Source organism: Eretmochelys imbricata, chromosome 7, assembly GCF_965152235.1.
Source record: "Eretmochelys imbricata isolate rEreImb1 chromosome 7, rEreImb1.hap1, whole genome shotgun sequence".
NCBI lineage: Eukaryota > Metazoa > Chordata > Testudines > Cheloniidae > Eretmochelys > Eretmochelys imbricata.
Window position 1 is genome coordinate 24688722 of NC_135578.1, and position 21428 is coordinate 24710149.

The 21428-nt window shown below is 45.5% G+C and overlaps 2 protein-coding genes across 4 annotated transcripts in view; both read right to left on the reverse strand.

Annotated features, from left to right (window-relative positions):
* Positions 1-1395: 1395 nt before the first annotated feature.
* On the reverse strand, positions 1396-3191 carry LOC144267942 (protein SPMIP1). Its single transcript, XM_077822388.1, has 2 exons — positions 2735-3191; positions 1396-1514 (listed from the first exon to the last, which is right to left on the reverse strand). Exons 1-2 carry the CDS (start codon positions 3189-3191, stop codon positions 1396-1398), a joined length of 576 nt encoding a protein of 191 aa, XP_077678514.1.
* A 15982-nt stretch (positions 3192-19173) lies between these two features.
* The window catches only part of FLNB (filamin B), a 112869-nt gene continuing 110614 nt past the window's right edge, over positions 19174-21428 (reverse strand). For all 3 annotated transcript variants that reach the window (XM_077820994.1, XM_077820997.1, XM_077820995.1), the window contains one exon: positions 19174-20954. In XM_077820994.1, the coding sequence (XP_077677120.1) occupies positions 20767-20954 (188 nt within the window). In that variant the 3' untranslated portion in view covers positions 19174-20766. The remainder of the gene's footprint in view (positions 20955-21428) is intronic.

The following is a 21428-nucleotide window of genomic DNA, read 5'->3' on the forward strand; positions in this document are numbered from 1 at the left end:
AGATTTCAGAGTAACAGCCGTGTTAGTTTGTATCCGCAAAAAGAAAAGGAGTACTTGTGGCACCCTAGAGACTAACAAATTTATTTGCCTCTGAGAACCCCTGGTGCTTGGTGGATTTAGGCAGTGGAGCCATGTGTGGGAGGAGCAGGGGGTTGGAAGCCTTGTGCAACTTACCTGGCTGATCTCAAGATTTCTGAGCACAAATGCAGTCGAGTTAATATGCAACCAGAAGCAGCATTAATCGTCACGGTGCCCCCTCCGCATCTTCTACTATTCAGCCCTCAAGTTCCCTGGCACCTCCTATGGCTTTCTCCCAGTGGGAGAGGGGAAGAGGAGACAGACCTGTAAACTAGTTGCTGAAGGTTAGCTTTAGGACTGAAATTGGAAACCAGGTGAAAGAGGTAAAAGAAATGATCTAAAGTAACTACAGAGAAAAACTGGGTAAAGAACAAAGGTCTATGAGACTGGATGATTCTGAAGACAAAAGATTGTTAACTACTTTTCATTTTTCAAGTGCTTTTCAGAGCATTGACTAACACACATCACCCCAACGCTCAACGTACTTAGGTAAAGAGCTTTCCCCTTATCACAGGGAAGGAAGACTGAGGCAGAGAGGTTGCATGACTTACCCAAAGTCAGAGACACAATCAGTATCAGAGCAAAGAGGGGAACTTGTGTTCCTGGCTCCCATGTCTGTGCTTATACCACAAAAATACACAGCTGTCTCAAGGTAAAGTGCTGTTTTGTTTTCGAACATGCTCATCATCAGGGATTCCACAATATTAGTTTCTCTAGTAATTTATAGGCCTGGAAACAATTAAAGGAGACTTCCTGCTACTATCAAATTTCAGTCAAATGCTAAGGTTATTTGTGGGGATATTAGATGCTATATAAAATTAAAGAAAATATTTAAAGAAATGATCTTTTAGACATATTATACCTAGAAATTTATTATCACTTTCACTGAATGGATTTTATTTCACTCGGTTTTGTGTTGTTTAGTTCTGCCCAAGTCACCACTGTGGAACTATGATTGTTCAGCTGTGGATGGGCTCTTTAAATTTTTTAATGTGATAACCTAGACAAGGAAACAAAGTGAAAACTCCAAAGTTTTCTACCTTAGAGTAATAAAGTTACAGGGTCTATGTTGCAGGTACATTTAAATCCAGAAGACAGCCTGAAAATAAAACAAAATTAGTTTCAAATGAATACATTAGAAAGTTAAAAATATACAGAGACTAGAGCAGGTTCTGAATTAGAAACCTTAAACTGGTCTCCCACAGAAACAATTAAAGAGGGAAATAATTACAGAGTTAGCAGATCTGACATAAAACCAGTCACACTGGCAACAGCACGGAGTTTTGCATTTCTAATGTTTGTAACAAACACCAAAGCTCACGACAGCCTGTCACTTTTTGATGGATGATGGAAGACTCCACTTCTGATGTAGAAAGTATCCTTTACAATTCCAGACCTAGCATGAAGTGGAGCCTTGATTTCAGTAATAACGTCTCCTGAAAAATAAGCACATTTGATTAGCTTTTACGTCTGAAACAGCCTGACAATTACATTATTGTATGCGGTGTTGTTGTAGCAGTGTCGGTCATGGGATATTGGAGAGACAAGGCAGGTAAGGTAATATCTTTTATTGGACCGACTTCTGTTGGCAGATGAGACAAGCTTTCCAGCCACACACAGCTCTTCTTCAGGTCTGGGAAATGTGCTCAGAGTCTGAGCATTCGGACTACTTTCCCCAGACCTGCAGAAGAGCTCTGTGTAAGTTTGAAAGCTTGTCTCATCTGCCAACAGAAGTTGGTCCAATAAAAGATATTACCTCGCCCACCTTGTTGCTCTGATAATTACACTGACATTATGAAAGTGCAGAGGCAAAGCTGAAAGTGACCTTTGTTTGGTCAGCATATTGGGCCCAATCCTGCAAAGCTCAGAGTACCTCAACTCCAATGAAATCAAAACTTCACAGGAGCCCCCCATAGTGTACTGGTTGCATTGTGCCCTATTTGGATCCCCTGTAAGATTGCAATTCGGTATGTTAATAAGAGTGAGGCTCTTGACTCTGAATGACCTAAGCTTTGGTAAGCTTTCATCAGATACTTTTAAAATGTAACGTACAAAATGCATGCATGTGTTCCACCAGTGACGGAAAAAGACCAGACTGTACTGGGGCCCTTGGCAGATTGCCTTCTGGGTTTGTTGCTGGTTGGGATTTTGGCCAGGAACAGAAAGGGTCCACACTGAGCCCCCTCCTCTCTCAAGCCCCCTTCCTTTCGTATCCTTCTCTCTGCATGGAAGAATTGATGTTCTGCTACATTTTTCATCACACCACACACTGAACACACTGACTTTAAAAAAATTAAATATACAAACCCCAGCTGGTTAGGCACTGGGGTCAAGTGAGGAGCAGATATAGAAAATTATGTCCTGGCAGTAGAAACATGCTTAACTTTACTCTCATGAGCAGGCCCGTTGACATCCATGGGATGACTCTGGCGAGTAAAGTTAAACACATGTGTAGGCACTTGCTGAATCACAGCTAGAGAGATCAGCTAGTAACTAGAGGGAAACATTTTGGATTAACTACTTTTGTTGTTTGTGTTCCAGCTGGATCCAAGAAGCAGGGGGTTGGGGTAGACAGAGAAGAAACGGGTTGAAGAACACTAGCTAGTGTTAAATTTCCAACCCAAACAATCATTCTTTTAGCAGCCTTCCACCTTACCTAAGCGCCAGCCATACTCCCAGGATGACAGGACTGGATAGTGGAATTTCTCCTCAGGACTCTTCAGCTTTCTCTCCTGCAGGTACAGGTGCCTCCCTTGGCCTTCCTGGGAGATGCCCTGGTACAGCAGATGCTTGGTCTTGGGGGTGGCAGGTCTCATTTCCTTAAGAAGGGGCTCCTGACCTTTATCCTCCTGCTTCCTGGGGAGGCTTACCCCCTCCCCCTGCTTCTTAAAGCCAGTTTCCTCCTCCTGGGTTCTAGGGGGACTGAGCCTCTTCTCCTGCTCCTTGGGAGGGCAGATAGCAGGCAGAATACATTTCCTCCTGGGGCCACTGCAAGGCTCTAGCCTGGGAAACTTGTGCCCATACTTTACCTTCCAGCTGACCCTGCTAAAAGCCTCTTTCTCAATCAATTCCTTCCAGCGGTGCTGGTCCCTTGTGGTCAGTAGACCCCTCATGGCCTGGAGCAGGAGGTTAGCTAGCTGCTAGCTGCTGTGTGTTTGGTACAAGTTAGTTCCTGCAGCCCCTGGTGTCCAAGGAGACGGGCACGCAGGAGCCAGAGGAACAGGGTCTCAAGTTACAGCCACCTCAGAGGAAGTGGAGGAGAAGGGGCACTGCACTCTCCCTTCGTCTCAGCTTCTCTGGATATTGAACAGGATATTTAAAGAGGTGTCAGTGAGCCCTTTAGTACCCCTCAAGCTGAAAATCCAGATGAGCTGCAGGTTGGGGTCAGCCAACAGGTGGAACTAGTTACCCACTCACCAGCTCCCTGTGGCTGCAGAGTTTGTGAATCTTGGCAACAGCAGCATTACAATTCATGTCCACTCCCAGGCATAAAATACCCCCACAATAACCCACCCTTTGGAGCAGTTGAAATCTTGTGCAGATCTTATTAGCACCTTGCTGTGCTGCAGGGAAAAAGCAAAGGGCTAGATCCTGATTCTACTGACATCAACAGCAAAACTCCCTCTGACCTGAACAGGGCCAGTATTGCACCAGCATGTGTGCGTGTACAAGGGATTTGTGAGAAACTTGAGTTCCATGGGTTTTATTTGTGTGGGTTTGAACCAAACCAAAAACTCAAAGCAAAACTGGACAGAAACTACCAGTTTCACTGTGTTTGGGATCAACTCCAAAAGAGTTTCTGGGTTTCCCCTAACTTCCTGGTGGAACTAGACATTGGCCCTGGGTGGAACCTGCTCTCGGTGCCAGGTGCATAATGCAAATCAGAACAGGGCAAGTTTTGACTGATTCTGGGTTTGTTATAGAAGTTTCCAATCACTGAAAGACCATATCTATGATGCCGGTTATAACAATTGCCACAGGCATGGATCAAGTCCCACTGGAAGACAGGTAAAGGAGATCTCTTTCCTTACTAACTGATATTTTCCTGCCAAAGAGAGTACAATACACATACACACTGGCTAGATCTTCTATTTTAAAAAAATACTTAAAACAAATTACTACATGTGTGGACAGCAGACTCCGGTAAAGCTAGAAATGGAATCCTCATGATCACAAAATTTTAGTATCCTTATTCCAGGAAGCATAAAAAGAAAAGGGAGGCTGTGTGGAGAAATAAATCCATGTAACTTTTTTCTTTTATCCTTTAATCAGAGTGAGACAGCAACCACACCCATAATGAAGTGGAAATATTTAGGCCCTGGAGTTTAGCCACTAATTAAGTTCCAAATTCCAAATCTCCTCCTGAATTTCAAGAATTTCACAGTGAACTATAATTAAAAAAAAGGAGTGAAGTGTCTTAAATAACACTTTCATGAACTGCTGAATTGTCCCTTTTGAAATTGTTGTGCCTAAGAGCACAGCAGAGAATACAATACAGCTTTTGTGTACAACACAAAAAAAGACACCCACAGCAAATAGGGGACATTTGACATCTATAAAAAAACATTTGAGAGAGTTTTGCCATTTAATAAGTTCCCTCCTACAACCAACATGAGACTTTGTTTTCACAACATTCATTATACCACATACAATGAAGCCAAACAAAAAAATGCCCATTTGTTTTGGTCAGGAAGGGGCAGAGGCTGATGGTGTTGTCAATGTCAAATCTACTGCATGTGTGGATTACTCCAGGAGAAAGTGGCTGGTCACCCACCCTCCCCCGCTCCTGAAATCCCACTGATGAGGCCGGGGTATTCCAGCAGTGATTACAGAAGCAGCATTGTTTTTAAAACTAGGCTTCTGGCATTTTTTCAAATTTTTGGTAAAAAAGGGTGTAACTGGAGCCAGGATAAACACAAAAGGCCCACAAACACCACGTGGAATGTCTTTTACTGTTATAAACTGCGACACCTGATCTAGTAGGTGAGGGTTGGTTGTTTTTTTAAAAAACTTGTTTTAAACACTGATGCTACCCACTTCAATCCATGTTATTACAAAGAGCCCAGTGTTCGTTTTCAGTCAGATTCCTTCATTTTAATCATTTAACCACGTGAGACGGCAAGTTTTATTTGTGCAACGGCGTTATCACGCAGCTCATAATTGTGCAAGTGCCACTGGTTATTGGTTTTAGATTACTCTGAAATGATTACGTATTTCAGGCCCCCACATCGGCAACCAAGTGCTGTGCGTGCATGCAGTCTCATGGACTTCAGGGGGGCTCTGCATAGGAACAGCGATGCTTCCATCCAGTCAACTGCAAGATCAGTGACTTAGTGAAACACGGAGCTTCCATTCATTAGAACATAAACATTCCTTTTCATTATGAGGGCACTTGGGTTTAGTTTGCCCAGTAAATAAGACTACAGTATTAAGTAAGCCTGTTTGTAAGCCTTTGATGTTGCTATTACCATTGTCCTATAGAACCGTGGATAGAATATAAACATTTCAAGTACTACTTCAAACTGTGTTTCATTTTGATACAATTTTCCTGTCTTTTCTCATTTTATAGGGGGAGATAAATAGCTCGTGAGTAAAATCTATAACACCCAGAATTAAACAAAAGACTTAAGCAATGTTTTTATTACTATTGTCATGTTTGTATGCATACACAGATGAGAAATTTATTACCTGATCATTTTGTTAGCAGCTTTTCTCCTCATTCATCGCTAATGGGTAATGCCCCCCCTCTGGAATTTGGAGATGGCCAATGTTGTTTCCGGTGCCTCTAGAACTAAGCCCTCACTTTCAAGTCAGGCCACCAGAAGAGCTCTTGCAAAGCTTTAGAAATTCTCCAGCAACCATTAGCATTAAGACAACAACGTGTTATATTCATTAACCTTAAGACAATGATGTCAAATTTCAGTTTGTATTCTGGTCATTTACCAGATTACCAGGGTGGGAGGAATGAGGAGAGCAGCGGCTGACAGACCGTTATCAGGTGAGAAATTTCTTATTCTGCTGTACAGCTTCTTTCCTCCTTCATCTCTACTGAGAAGCAGGGAGCTGTGAATGACAGAAGTGGGAAGAAAACAGTTTTATTCACTAAAGTAGAAATAATAGGTGAGAATGGAGGAGTCATCCCTCCAAATATAAATCAAGAGTTTTGTAAACTAAGGGCATGTCTACACTTGCCATTTAAAAGCACAAAACGTCCCTTTTTTGCGCAAAAACCATGGGAGTATCTACACTTGTTAATGACAGGTTTCAGAGTAGTAGCCGTGTTAATCTGTATCCGCAAAAAGAACAGGAGGACTTGTGGCACCTTAGAGACTAACAAATTATTAGAGCATAAGCTTTCGTGGGCTACAGCTCACTTCATCAGACATTTGGGAGTAAAACTCAGAAGTTTCACTGCAAACAGAAAACCACCACTACGAGAGGCGTACAGTTCTTACCGCTGATCCTTTTGCGGTGATGGGAAAGTGAAGACACGTTCTTCCTGTGTAAACACCTTTTGGCCTCCAGAGGATATCCCCCAGTGCCAAAAGTGACCACTCCAGCCAGCACCTCTGCTGCTCTGGCGCCAGGTAAATGGAGGTCCGTTCCTCCCCACATAAAGCCCCGGGAAGTTTGAAAAGCTCCCTTTCCTGTTGCGAGTGCTCTTCTGGCCAGGTGACCATGACTGCTAGCAAAGTATCCCCTGCTTGGAGCAATGCCGAGCTACTGGACCTGGCCAGTGTTTGGGGAGAGGAGGCTGTGCAATGCCAGCTGCGTTCCAGCCGTAGGAATTTCAATGCCTACGAGCAGATTGCACACAGCTTGCAGGAGAAGGGGCATAACAGGGACACACAGCAGTGCAGAGCTAAGGTGGATACTTCTGCATGTCTGCAGGCAGTGGCTAGTGGCCCTAGCCAGGAGGAGAAGGTCAGAGATGAAGAAGAGTAGGCTGAGGAAGCTGTGGAGCCTGTTGCTGCCTGCACTCAGGGCCCCTTCTCCACTCTGTAGGCGTCCAGCCAGTGTGAGCGGCCACTAGCTGCTGAGGCAGAGGCAGGAGAGCAGAGCTCTGGTAAGTTGCTTTGCTTTGTCAATGCATAAGGCAGGTAGAAGGCACAGAAAAGTACTAAGGTGTTTGTGTGTGTCCTCCCTTCATGCTAGCCCTTTTCAGAACCGGTGTTTGCAATAAACCTTCTCACCCTGCGTTCCCTCGCCATTGCTGGGTTCCTGTGCATTGTGGGTGCTTGACTTTTGTCACCAAGACAGTGATTTCTTACCAGGGGTGTATTGCAATGTACACAGTGATTCCTGGATGTATGTTTCACAGTAATGTGTTGCTTTTGCCTCCCCAGAAATGACTGTGGAAGACCCCCCCACTGTAGCAGACTGTGACACATAAAAAAGAGGCCAAGATGCACTAAGGCAGACATGTTTTGTGAGGTGAGTCTGCACTCCCAAGCAGAGACTCATGATAAAAATAAATGGAGAGAAACCATGACAAAGAGGAAGAGAACTGAGACCAAAAAGAGAATAATGCTTTCCCTAGGGAAAGCATTAGAGAGGCTAATCAGTGTTCTGGAGCATCAGACAGATATGTTGTATTCTCTCATTACACTGCAGAGTGACCTGATTTGTGCCCGCCCCCGATTGCAGAAAGTGCAGAATTCTTTCCCATGCCCTCCCCGAGCTCCCACTGCACATTCTTGTAGGCTCGCTGCAAATTTTTCCATTTCTCAACAGTCCACATCCCCAGACAGCTTGTCAAATGACAGCTGGAGTTATACACAGCTGTGAGGTGTACAGGCCCCCCACCCTGTTAACCACCATCACGGAGGATGGCTTGTAACATTATCTGATTATAACATGACCATATGGATCACTGTTGCAACCACTGTTATATATTTGCAGCAAATATTGTACAAGGTTGTCAAGTGAGGTGTCTATGAAAAGGTTATGATTTGCTGGTTATGATTATGGTATCTGTATGCATGTATCATTTTTGTATTTAAAGTTATAAGTTTTGGCTTTATACCTGGATTTCAAATGTTTGCTCCTGGGGTAACACCCATGAAGTAATTAGCCAGCACATCTTGGAGCGGCTATTCAAATTGAGTGGTCCATTGAAAACATTTAACTGATAATGGACAATGGGAGACACCTATCTATATTTGAAATTTCCTGCTGTGACTAGTGGAAATGCATGGACATGTGACTTGCCTGTGTAACTCCAAACTCCATCTTGTTGTGATTTTCCACAGTAAGAACAATGGGATGTCCTCCACATGGCAAAAGCTATAAAAGGCCCCGGAAACACCTCCATTTTGTCTTCAATCCTGCTTATCTCTGGAGGAACTTTGCTACAAAATGAAGCTCTAAACAATGGACTGAATGACCCATTCATGCTGTAGATGTACTTCAGAGGCTTGACTTAAACCAGCAGTTCATTCTATCTCTGCTACAAGCCTGAACCAAGAACTTTGCCATTACTATATGTAATTTTAACTCTCAACCTACCTTTCTTTCTTTTTTTTTTATAAATAAGCCTTTAGATTTTAGACACTAAAGGATTGGCATCAGCATGATTTTTGGGTAAGATCTAAGTTATATATTGAGCTGGGTGTGTGGCTAGTCCTTTGGGATCAGAAGAAAAGAGTCACCTTTTCCGTGATTGGTGTTCTTTGAGATGTGTTGCTCATGTCCATTCCACAGCACCTCTACTGACCCCTGGAGTGGCACCGCCATGGTACTGTATAAGGGTGTGCTCCTCCCACCCCTGGTTCCTTCTTGCCGGACAACTCTGACAGAGGGGAAGGAGGATGGGATGTGGAATGGACATGAGCAACACATCTTGAAGAACACCAGTTATGGAAAAGGTAACTGTCTTTTCTTCTTCTCGTGATTGCTCATGCGCATTCCACAGTAGGTGATTCCCAAGCTATACCTGTAGGAGGTGGGTAGGAGTTCACAGACACTCGGGATGGAGAGTTGCCCTGCCAAACCCGGCATCCTCCCTGGTCTGGGAGACGATTGCATAATGTGAGGTGAACGTGTGCACTAAAGACCATGTTGCAGCTCTAGAAATGTCCTGAATAGGGATGTGAGCTAGAAAGGTGGCCGACGAGGCTCGTGCCCTTGTTGAGTGCGCTCTTACCATCAGTGGTGGGGGAACTCCCGCCAGGTAGTAACGAGTACGGATACATGAAGTGATCCAGCTGGAAAGCCGCTGAATGGAGATCGGCTGACCCTTCATTTGTTCAGCCGTGGCAATAAACAGCTGAGTAGACTTCCTGAACAGTTTTGTCTGTTCCAGGTAAAAAGCCAGAACCCATCTCACATCTAGCATGTGGAGACGGCGCGCCTCACTAGATGCATGAGGCTTGGGACAGAAGGAGTACCAGAAGGAAAAATGTCCTGGTTTATATGATAGGCAGAGACCACCTTGGGGAGGTACAAAGGGTGTGGGCAGAAGCTAGATCTTGTCTTTATGAAAACCATATATGGGAGTTCAGAGATCAGGGCCTGGAGCTCTGAGACCCTCCTAGCAGAGGTGATTGCCACAAGAAAGGCTACTTTCCATGAAAGGTGGGACCAGAAGCATGTGGCAAGTAACTCAATTGGAGGCCCTGTCAGCCTGGCCAGAACCAAGTTCAGGTCCCACTGTGGAACAGGGGGCCTAACATAAGGAAATAGATGATCCAAGGAATCGACCGGTCATGGCATGAGAAAATATTGCATGGCCTTGCACAGGCGAGTGGAAGGCCGATACGGCTGCCAGAGGCACTTTGACAGATGAGGGTGCTAGACCTTAGGCTCGGAGATGAAGGAGGTAGTCCAGTATTACCTGGAATGGAGCAGCCACTGGTGAGATGCCGCAATCGGCGGCCCATTGAGAGAACCTTGACCATTTTGCCAGGTAAGCCTGACCTCTGGAGGGCCTCGCTGGACGCCCTCCGAGCAGGTCCTTTCCTCTTGGTCTAACCATTGAGTGATCACGCCGTGAGGTGGAGGTTGGGGTGGAGGAGGCAACCTTGGTCCTGAGAAAGGTGATCTGGGCGGGTCGGCAGCGGCCACAGGAGGCAATGGACAGGTCTGTCAGAGTCCCGTACCAGTGTTGTCTAGGCCATGCCGGGGCGATTAGGAGGACGCGAGCCTTGTCTGTCTTAATTTTTTCCAGGACCACATGGGCTCCCCACCCCAGGTCCAATGCATCCGACACCAATTCTGTGGTTGGGGAGCAGCTCCTGAATGGGACCCCTCAGAGCATGTTCTCCGGGGTGGTCCACCAAAGGACGGAGGCTAGTACGGTCTCTGGCACGGTGAGGACTTTGTCCCACTTGTCTCTGGACTGGGAGAACGTCGAGGCCGGCCAGAGCCGAAGGGGCCGCATTCTGAGTCTGACACGGCATACCACGTACTTGCATGCTGCATGGGACCCAGGAGCTGGAGGCATGCCCTGGCCATTGTCACGGGAAACCTTGTGATCGCCCTGATGAGATCCCTCAAGGTTTCGTACCTGTCCGGCAGAAGGGAAGGCTGATGTCACGTCAAGAATCGGGCCAATGAACTCTATTCATTCTACCGGTTACACCGTAGATTTGATGTTGGTTATGAACAGCCCCAGTGTGGTGCATGTGGGCAGGAGGAGTATTATGTGGTCCTGTACCTGCCACCTGGAGCTGCCTTTGACCAACCAGTTGTCAAGATAGGGGAATATCTGGACCCCCCTACCCCGACATCTGAGGAAGGCTGCCGCCACAGACATACACTTTGTGAAGACTCTGGGTGCTGTTGAGAGGCCAAATGGGAGGACAGTGAACTGGTAGTGCTCCTGTCCTAACATAAGGAAACGCCTGTGGCCCTTGAATATATGAATGTGTAAGTACGCGTCCTGGAGATCAAGAGCGGTGTACCAGTCTCTGGGATCCAGGGAGGGAATAATGGAGGCCAGGGAGACCATGTGGAACTTGACCATGTACTGGTTTAGACCTCGCAAGTCGAGGATGGGCCTGAGGCCCCCTTTGGGCTTCAGGATAAGGAAATGGTGGGAGTAGTACCCTTTGTACCTGAACTGCGCAGGCAGCACCTCCACCATTTCAGCTGAAGGAGCTGCCTCACCTCTTGCTCGAGTAGGCTCTCGTGAGAGGGGTCCCTGAACAGGGACGGGGAGGGAGGGTGGGTTAGAAAGAAATTGGAGGGTATAGCTCCAGGAGATGGTGTTGAGGACCCAGCGATCTGAGGTCAGCAGCAACCACTCCAGGAGGAATGTGTAGAGACTGTTGGAGAAGGGTAGGGCGAGCGGATCCCTGGTGCAGACTGGTAAGTCGTCCCCGGGCATCCCATCAAAAAAGGCACTTACCCACCTGCTTGCCCTTAGAGGGGCCAGGCTGGGGGGCAAACTGAGACTGCCACTGTGGATGCTTCCTATAGGTTCTAGATTTCCTGTGAAAAGGTTCATGTCGGGAGTGGGTGGCTTGGCTGGGGGCCTGCTGAGGCTTGAACTTGGTCCTGGCCGGGGCCAGGACATAGAGGCCAAGAGTCTTTAAGATCATGTGAAAGTCCTTGAAACCGTGTAATTTTATGTCCATTTGCTCCACGAACAGGGTCTTGCCGTCAAAGGGGAGGTCCTGCAGGGAGGTCTGTGCCTTGTTGGACAGCCCAGACAAGAGAGGGAGGGCCACCCTAGCCAGCGCTGTGGCTGAGGGAACATCAAAGAGGCAGTCTGCTGGCTCCTCCACCTCTTCAGCCTGTGAATTAAGACTTGAGGCCACCCTTTTCAGGAGCTCCTGGTGGGCTTGTATGTCCTCCTGGGGAACAGGAGGAAGGGGTGCCGTGATGGTTTCATCTGGGGAGGATGAGGATGGAGGCATGGTGCTTTGTGTTCCCACTGGTGCCGCAGTCCCCAGGACCTGGTCCCCTTCTAAATACAGGGCCGGGAGGAGAACTCCGCTGACCCCCTCCTGGGGGGTTGAGAGGGAGGCTGATGGTCTGTCTGAGGCCCTGGCTACTGAGCGAGCCACCTGCGGGGGTCTGCGTCGGGGCCCATGGGGTCCACTGGTATCAGGGCGCTGGCCAGGGAGCCTGGTGCCATTACACTTGCTGCAGCACCATTGGAGTGGGCTGCCCCACCAGACTCGTCTGGTCCACTGACTGCTGGCTCCGAGGGGAGGCTGGGCTGGTGCATGAACGACCACTATCCAGGGATGGGGATGAGTAACGGTGCTGAGAGTGGTGCCAGACCCGAGACAGTGAGTCCGGTATAGAGGAGCGGGCGTACCGTCTGTAGCGGCTGCTCTGGGAACAGCTCTGTTGGGCAGATCTGCGGTGGCCAGTTGCTGGCAATCTATGCCTGGAGCTGTGGGAGCGGTGCTGAGCTAGGGATCTCGACCGGGATGAAGAGCGCAAGCAGCGTCAGTACCCCAAGGGGCTACGGTGGCTTCTCAGAGTTTGCGACCTCCGGTGTCATTGGTCCCTGTCGGGCGTGTTCTGACCTTGAGGCCTGCACTCCCTAGATATGGAGCGGTGCTTCGAGTCCCTGTTGCTCGACACCCAGCCAGGTGGCGACTGCAGTGTTCAGAGCACTGGTTTGCCTCTGGACCAAGGAGCCACTGGGGTCGGTGCAGCTGGTACCGGAAGAGACATTATGTCTCGAGCCGCCTGCAGGGCCTCCGGCATGAAGGGCACCTGTATGTGGCCACTGGTGTCTGGGGAGGTCGGCTCAGAGTGGGCTGTGTTATTCCGCTCTACCTGAGTCAGAGGCCGCGAGCCCACAGGGGATCGAGAGCTGCCCAGCGCGGGTCTAAGCTCGCCCCCAGCCTTGTTCCGGTGTCTTGACAGAGAAGATCACTTCTTCGTCTTCTTAGAGCGTCCCATGGATGGGGAGCGGTGTCGGCTGGTGGAAGGCACCGCTGGGTTGCCACGCACCGAGGTGCTCGGTGCCAACTCTGAATGGCGCAACGGTGTCGGGATCAGGGCTGACTCCATCAATATGGCTCTGGGCCGTATACCCTGCTCCTTCTTAGTCCGGGGCTTAAACAACCTGCAAATTTTGCAGCAGTCGCTGATGTGGGTTTCTCCAAGACAGCATAAGCAACTAGTGTGCGGGTCAGTACTAACTAAACAACAGTCCAAACAGGGAAGGCTACAGCGAAGAGCTGGAGCACAGCAGTTCCGAAGCACCGTCACTGGCGGCAAGAAGGAACTGGGAGTGTGGGAGTACACAGCGCCCCTTATACCTTGCCATGGTGGCGGCACTCCAGGGGTCGCTGGGGGTGCTCCCCTACAGGTACTGCTAAGGGAAAAAATAGCATACCTGCAACAACTTGCGAGCCTAAGTCCTTGGCATTTTAGATGGAATGAGATGAACACGATACAACTGGCGTGTGTATTCCATGTATCTGAGATACATCTTCAGAACCTAGAAATATCCATTCATGCCATTCTAGAACAAAATAGAACTATTTCCCAGGAATCGCGGAAAGAGGCTTACCTTGAAAGAATTACTTACCCTGCAGTGACTGTGGTGCTTTGAGATAGTGTGGTCACTTTAGGTGAGCATACACCCCATTCACACAAGACCAGATTTTTGAATAGCATTGTCTTTGGGGGCAGCACATGGGTATCGTGCTCCTGCGAGAGGTAATAGAGGTTCCACCAAGCTAGACTGGGTTACTCTTTAAGGCAAAGCATGGGATCTAAGGAAATCTAGACCTCAGAGACTCTAGGAAAAGGGAGGGGCATTGAATGAGCTGGGAAAGACTGCCCAGTGTGTCAGTGAAAAGCTGAGAGGTAGGCGCACGCACAGAACAGAGGCAGACTGCTTTCTCCAACTCAAGGGGATCCCAGATGTTATAGTCAAGCATGTGTTGCTACTATTTGCTCTAAATGCTTTATAGCTTTAGGAAAGGCATAAATGATGCTTTGAGTTGCCAGTTCTGTGTCACTGCAAATGTATGCTGTTACAGGCTCCCAACAGAAAATGTGTGTAAGTGCCCAAGCAGAGCTGGACTTGTGTCATTAATACATTTAGGAACGCACCAGGGGGGAGGGGGGGCGGGGAGGCTGCAGCCCAAAGATCTAGTCTAAGAGTAGTTTGACTGAGTAGTTCCACCCAAAGTGAGGTACAGATAGCCTGGCCTGTCCCCTAAGGGGCACACTTGAGAGGGACTCAAAGGGGTCTAAGATACAGTTTGCCTGGTAACCATGACAGACTGCAGAGATGAACAAAAGACTGGCCCATTTTAAGCATCTCTAAGATCTGTCATGATGTCAGTAATCAAGGATTTCAATACTGAGGTTTGGACTGGGTCCAGACTGTTGGGCCACCCATATTGAGAACCTCATCCATTAGATGAGTACATCCATCTGGTAGATGTTTTTCTGCTCTGATTCAAGATTTCCTGGAGCTGTAGGAAGCAATCAACGATCTTGAAGAAGCTAATGTAGCTGAGATCACCAGAATAGTGTGATGATTTTATTTGGATTGCAGTTGCATCTGGAGGTTAGGGCCCCACTGGGCTGGGTACTGCACAAAGAGGCAGTACTGACCCCAGAGATATTTTTTTTTTTATTTCCCCTTGCTCCAGAACCTTAATTTGATCAGATCAATGAATGGAGTTTCCTGGTTACATTCTGTCTGGACATCAAAATGTCTCAGAGGCTAATGGAGAATCCCTGCTGAGCTACACCACCTTCCACAGCCCAGGCTGTTAACTGTAGATGTTCCAGGTCCATGATTCAAGAGGTTTAATCTTTTCTGCACATGTAATGTGGTTTCCTTCACTGTCAAACAAGCCCAAAGCATCTTCTAGGCAAGTGGAGGACTGGGAGGAAGACTTCACTTAAATAATACAGAAAGGGGAGAGCTGAACTGACTTCAACGGTAGCAAGTTCTTCTCTGCTCAGGATGTTATTTTCATTGCCAAGAAGATTTGACCTCTGGTTACTCCCTGCTTTTGGAAGTCATATAAACACTCAAGCCTCAGTCATAAGGCAACCCCTAAACAGAAAGTAGATTATTTCTGCTGCAAGCACCATCATTGCCCTCTGTGGTTTCTTGTTCCTTCTGAAGCAGCTGGTACTTGCAGCTATCCTAGACAGGATATGTGACAGGTTGGGTCACAGAAACCCCCTTGGGACTGCCACCTGATGTGCCGAGACTACCTCTGAGCCAATTTTCCCTGGCAGCTTGGGACTTCAGTACCCTGTCTTGTTCAGCCAGACATGCTAGCCGGCTGCAAACACAGAACCACGTCCCCCAAAAGTGCAGGATTAACTGAAAACAGCTTAAGAAATGCTCCTGTATTCAGCACCCAGTTCCCAATGGGGTCCAAACCCCAAATAAATCTGTTTAACTCTGTATAAAGCTTATACAGGGTAAACCTCAAATTGTTCACCCTATATAACACTGAAAGAGATATGCACAGCTGTTTGTTCCCCTAGGTATTAATACTTGTTGTGGGTTAATTAATAAGCAAAAAGTGATTTTATTAAATATAAAAAATAGGATTTAAGTGGTTCCAAGTAATGACAGAACAAAGTAAATTACCAAGCAAAACAAACAAAACACACTCAAGTCTAAGCCTAATACTGTAGGAGACTAAATGCAGGTAAATCTCACCCTCAGAGATATTCCAGTAAGCTTCTTTCACAGACTAGACTCCTTTCTCCTGGTACAGTCCTTGGTCCAGCTCAGGTAGTAGCTAGGGGATTTCTCATGATTGCAGCCCCCTTTATTCTGTTCTACCCCCTTATACACCTTTGCCACAAGGCGGGAATCGTGTTTCTTTGGGTCCTCACCCCTCCTCCTAAATGGAAAAGCCCCAGGTTTAAGATGGATTTCAGTACCAGGTGACATGGTCACATGTCCTGTGAGACCCCAAGCCTTCATTCTTCCCAGCCTGACTCACAGGAAGGCTTGCAAGTAAACAGAGCCATCTACATTCAATTGTCCTGGTTAATGGGAGCCATGAAGATTCCAAGCCACCATTAATGGCCCATACTTTGCATAATTACAATAGGACCTCAGTTACATTTCATATTTCTTGTTTCAGAAACAAGAATGATACATTTATACAAATAGGATGACCACACTCAGTAGATAAGATTTGTAATGATACCTTACAAGAGACCTTTAGCATGAAGCATATTCCAGTTAAATATTCACACGCATTAGCATATTTTCATAAAATTATATGGAGTGCATCATCACAGAATACTTGACTTTTTTCTGTGTGGACCATTGGTTACATCTTGGATGGCCACATTTGGGGTGCATGCCCCCAAACACAGCACTAAAAACCAAAGTGAACTAAATGGAACTCAGATTAGAACATTTTTCTTCAAGTAGATTCCCCACCTTGTAATGCTTGTTTCTATAGTGAGTGTGCAAGGGCCTAGCATGAGGTTGGGTTAGCTTTCAGTACATTTGTACTCACCTGCTCTCGTATGATTAAGAATCACACCTAGTTGTCTTATAGCAGGTGAGTAATTGTGGGTGCATTTTGAGAGTCACTGGGATGAAGCCATTGCTTTGAATTTATATCAAAGCACAGCACCTGTCCAATATTCTAGGTGCTCACCACAAAATAAAGATAATTAAGCCACTTACCCTCAGAGCCAAGAGTTCAATTCCCCTCACTCCCAAGTTCTCATGAGTACTATGAGATCATCAGTTGCTTCCCTCAGGAACTGCTCAGATCAACATAAATTGCCCTCCCAAAACATTCCCCTCCCCAACATTTTGCCTCTCTCTCCTAATACACGCACACAATTTTGCCTCCCAAAGTCAGCAGTATTGCAAGTGGTCATCTGCAAGTGAAGCCAGCCAGCCACCTTCTGTCTGGCTCAGCAGATGTCCACTAGTGAGCAAGATAGTACTCATTCAGCTGCTTCTGTTCCTTACTCCAAGAGTAAAAAAGGTAAGGCATATGTGAGATTATAAAAGTAGTCTTTTGAACTGTTTTCACAGAAGTCTGAAAGGACATGGCTCCCAGCTGATGCAAGCTTCAAAGGGACAGCTAGCTTTTGGGGGTTGGCTTTCAAAAAGCTGGTATTTCAAATCTGAAAGGTCTCAGCTCCTTCATCCTCATCCTTCCCCCAGTTCAGAAATAAATGAGGCACTATTCACAAAGGATTTTTGGGAAGTTAGCCAAGTAGCCATATTTATGCATAATCTTTATTTGTAAAATTCTAGTGGTGGCCATATTCCAAGATATGGATTGAGACCCATTAAAAGAGCCTTGTGTGCAATCCCACTACTGTTACTGGAACTATAGTAGGTAATGGGTTTGTGTAGCAGAGAAGGGAAGCCAGAGTTAAATTATTCTAACATGTCTAAAATTCAGGCTTTATGGTTGTAGTGCTGAAGTTTTGATTCCAATAGGACAAACTTTGCTCCCAGAGCGGAGACAAAAACACAGCCAGAGTGATAAAGGTTACATGAAACTTGAGGGTTATTACACTAAATCCAGCATTTGGTAGCAATACGCTTAGGTAGTTCAATTTTGTGGATAAGTCAAAGTCACACCAGCCCTTGTATATACCAGTAGAATTGCCTACATTCTATAGCATAAATAGCAATGTGGCACAGAATCAGCATTCAAGAGTCTTGCATAAAAATAATCTGGATGAAGGACTGAGGACAATTCTTTGGGTCAGCTACAGGATAAGGCAGAGGAGGATTAAATGGTAGCAGGCAAAAGAAACTTCTGCCAGAGCACAGTATGCAACCCTTTGGTAGTGTGAGTTAGCAGGACAGGCACACCCATTTTCTCAACTCTTGTTTGCTGCAATGGGTGGGATAGTTTCACATTAATGAAGAGGTCAGCCTTTCCCTGGCTTCATTAGCTTTGTGCTAGGTCAATTGTAACTAGGAAAGACAGATAAATGCAATATCAGAACCTCCTTGGCAGCAGTAGCCTGCAAACAGTTTCTGGTTTCCCAGCTATTATTTGGAGTGGGAGTGCTTGTTTAGAGAAACATCTGCTCGTTTCTACGGCAACATATTGCTGAGTTAAACCTAAGGAGATAAGGGTGTAATAAGCAGGTGGAAGCCACCCACCTTTTCTGATTTTGTAAATGCAGGTTCTGCCTTTCAGTTATCAAAGGAAAGCCCCTAGCCTAGAAGGGAGTTCTGGACCATCAAAACTAATGAATTTAATGACTGACCAAATAAGTGCTGATGTATTAGCCATCCAGACTGAAGCACAACAGACCCAGCAGGAACAGTAGCAGCTTTGAAAGCCTGTGCTTCATGCAGAACACACTTCAGTTGCCACATGCAGTCCTTGGCTGAGACCACCAGCAAGGTGCTGGGCCAGGCCTGGACACTACTCTCCTGGGAACTGGACTGAAGCCTTCAACTCCTTTAAACAAAAATCTCACTGAACATCCAGATGTTCATTACTACAGACCCAACATGGATGGGACCCACAGCCTCCATCTTTTTACCCATCTGCAAGCTGTTCAGTCCACCTACCGCCTTTGGAGTAGGTAAACCAAACATTTATCATCAAGTGCCTCATCTTTTGAGCCAAGCACAGTCCAATGTTTACTACACATCGGCCACACAATTGCAGCTTATAAACAGCTAATTTAATTGAAGCAGGTGTGGTTGAGCATGAACTGAACATTAGCAATACCAGTGGTGAGGAGGACAGTAATTGAGGAGCGGAGACAGTATAGTGTATGCGCCTTATTCATTTCTAGTGTGTACCTGTAAGTCACTATTTGTCTTAAAAATTGTATCAAAAGGCAGACCACATAGCGCTGCTAGTTCACAGAGTCATGTGAACTCGGAAGCGTCTCAGTGCAGTATGATGGTTTTGCCTAGATTTAATATTATACTGCCCAGTTGTTTTAGCAGCAAGAGTCAGGAATGTTTTAGACATAGCCAAATAGTTTCATTATGAGAACACTTGTCAAGTCTAAAGTAGTGTCAAACATGACTGTTTTAAGGATTATCGTTGGTGACTAGTTTTAGGGCCAGGAGATGTACACAGTAACAGTACATGTGGCTGGAAGTTAGACATGAAGCCACACAAGCATGATATTATATTAACCAAGCTAAAACTACCGTTTCTTCAAATAGAAGACAATCTGAGGTGGTTTTTAACATGCACATTTTAATGTAGCCAACATTGTTTTAATAAGTTAAGATACAATTTTACAATCCTGCATTTTATTCCAGTTTTATTTGTTTTTACGTCCTAGTTTACAATGTAGTAAGCATTTCACATTAAGGCACAAAGCACAGTAAAAAAAGTCAATTTCCCCAAGAAACTGTGCTCAAAAAGTAGTGCATTGACATACAACTCCTACAGAACAGCTGTATGTAGGAACCTCTCACTAGGGATAGGAGGTAAGCATCAACATATTTCCAACAAATCCTTCCTAATCATACAAAGTTAAAGCTATTTAGCCAAAACTTGTGCTCAAACACAGCAGTTGGCAGTAAACTTCAGTTCAGCATTTGAAATGTATTTGTTATGGAGGAAAATGTCACAATCATGAAAGTTAGAACTAAACGTTCATTCCTTACTCATAAGAAGGATGGATGAGCCCTTGTGCATTTTAGAAACTTTGCAGCATGAAAGCGATTTCAGGAGATGAAGGTGCTTTACTGAAGTCTTTGGATTGCAGTTCCCATAAAAGGATTAGGATGTGATCAAGTAGCTTGTGCCTACTACGGTTACCTTGTGGATTCAGAGCACTATTAGACATGCTATTGTGCAGAGCTAGTTTTCAAAGTTAAAGTTTGGAGCAGGTGAATACCCCAAACGTGAAGCTAACCTTTTGATCTTTTCCTTTTATGAGAGGCTTCTGAGCTGTATGGAGTCACACCTGGCTTGGATAACTTTATTTAAACCAACTGACTGGAGTTTGTGCTTAGAAGCAAAGACTTTTGGGAAGTTATGACCAAAGTAATGATTGATCACACACTGGCAATCTGTGGAGCAAGCATCTATAGTAAGTTTCGCTAGAAGCCCAAGCTAATTAAAGCCACCATTACAAGCATCATGGAAAAAAGCTAACAATATATTTTTACAAGGCATTAAATGCAGAAGGGCTGAAAGCAGACTGAAAGTTACTTCCTGGTAGCTTAAGGGTTGCTATAGCAAAATTAAGCACTCTTTTCTTAAGTGTAAACAATTAGCAAAGCATTTTGTAAAATATTCTCTTGAGTGGTATGCCACTTGAATAGCTTTTCATAATGTTAAGTATTAAAATTGGTCAAGTATACAAAGGCACGTATTTAGTACCAGTTTTACCTCACTTCTTTACAGAAAAAATCTGAATTGGGGACAGCCCAAGTCATATTCCACAACTTAATGTAAAGTCTCTAGTCAAAAAACAAATCAGTAGTTTAAGATACCCAATTACAAAAGACAAATTCCAGTTTTCAATTAATACCTTAAGTCTTTAACATCCACAAAGGAAATTAGTGTCTTAGTTATCCACGATTAATGTTGATAGTTACCCACTGACAGTAAAGTTACAATTTTAAAAAGGATATTAAATAGATTTACATTACATAGTATTCTATTTAGGTAAAAAGTTGGAACACTTCTAAAAACAGTTATAGAATTTACTTTTGGATGTACTGAAATGAGCTGCATGTATCTAGTCACAACAGAACTGCAAAACAGTTTTAAAAATCTGAATTGCAGATGCAAAGATTATAGATCGTAGAAGGACTTAAGGAACAGTGACATGGAATGGACTTCCAGGAATGTGCGTTTCGCCCCACTTCACTGCCAGAGTATAGTCACCCTTCTCTTTGACCACATAAGTTACATTGTATTGGTGGTTTCCCAAGTGTTTCACAGAAACTTCTTCGCATGGTGTTGTGGGTCCATGGACACCAACTAACAGCATATTTGAACCTGTGGTACAAATGAGAGACCATTAGCTTTTATAGTTATGACTAGGTAACAGGTGACTTAAGTCTTTGTTGCTGTACCACCCCAAAAAATGGTATCCCAACCCAAAGCGCTTACCATCTTGTTGTGTGTTTTGGGCCATTACGGTAGTGATTTGTTTATCTAGCAATAGTCTAGGCTTGGTTAAGCCATTTTAGAACCTAGAAGGATTTTGTATTTACATCTTTGGAAGTACCCCCCTCATTAAGCTAACATTTAATCTGCAGGTATGGTGTCTGACCTGCATACAAGGTGTTGCTACCATCATTGGCCTGGGTTGACATGAGTAAGTGGACATGGGTGGGGCCTTATGTCTTGGAGACAGGATTAGGGAGGTAAATGGATCAGCAGGCTGGAAACAATGTCTGTACTAGCTAAAATGAGGAATACCCAAGGAACCATTTTACAGAGGACAAGATAACCCTGGAATATTATGCA

What these genes read in the sequence shown, in the direction of transcription:
- LOC144267942 (XM_077822388.1), bottom strand. Translation starts at nt 3,191, where the DNA reads ATGAGGGGTCTACTGACCACAAGGGACCAGCACCGCTGGAAGGAATTG. An exon ending in GGAGTATGGCTGGCGCTTAG is followed by an intron (nt 1,515 to 2,734) that starts GTAAGGTGGAAG and finishes CTTATTTTTCAG; the next exon opens with GAGACGTTATTACTGAAATC.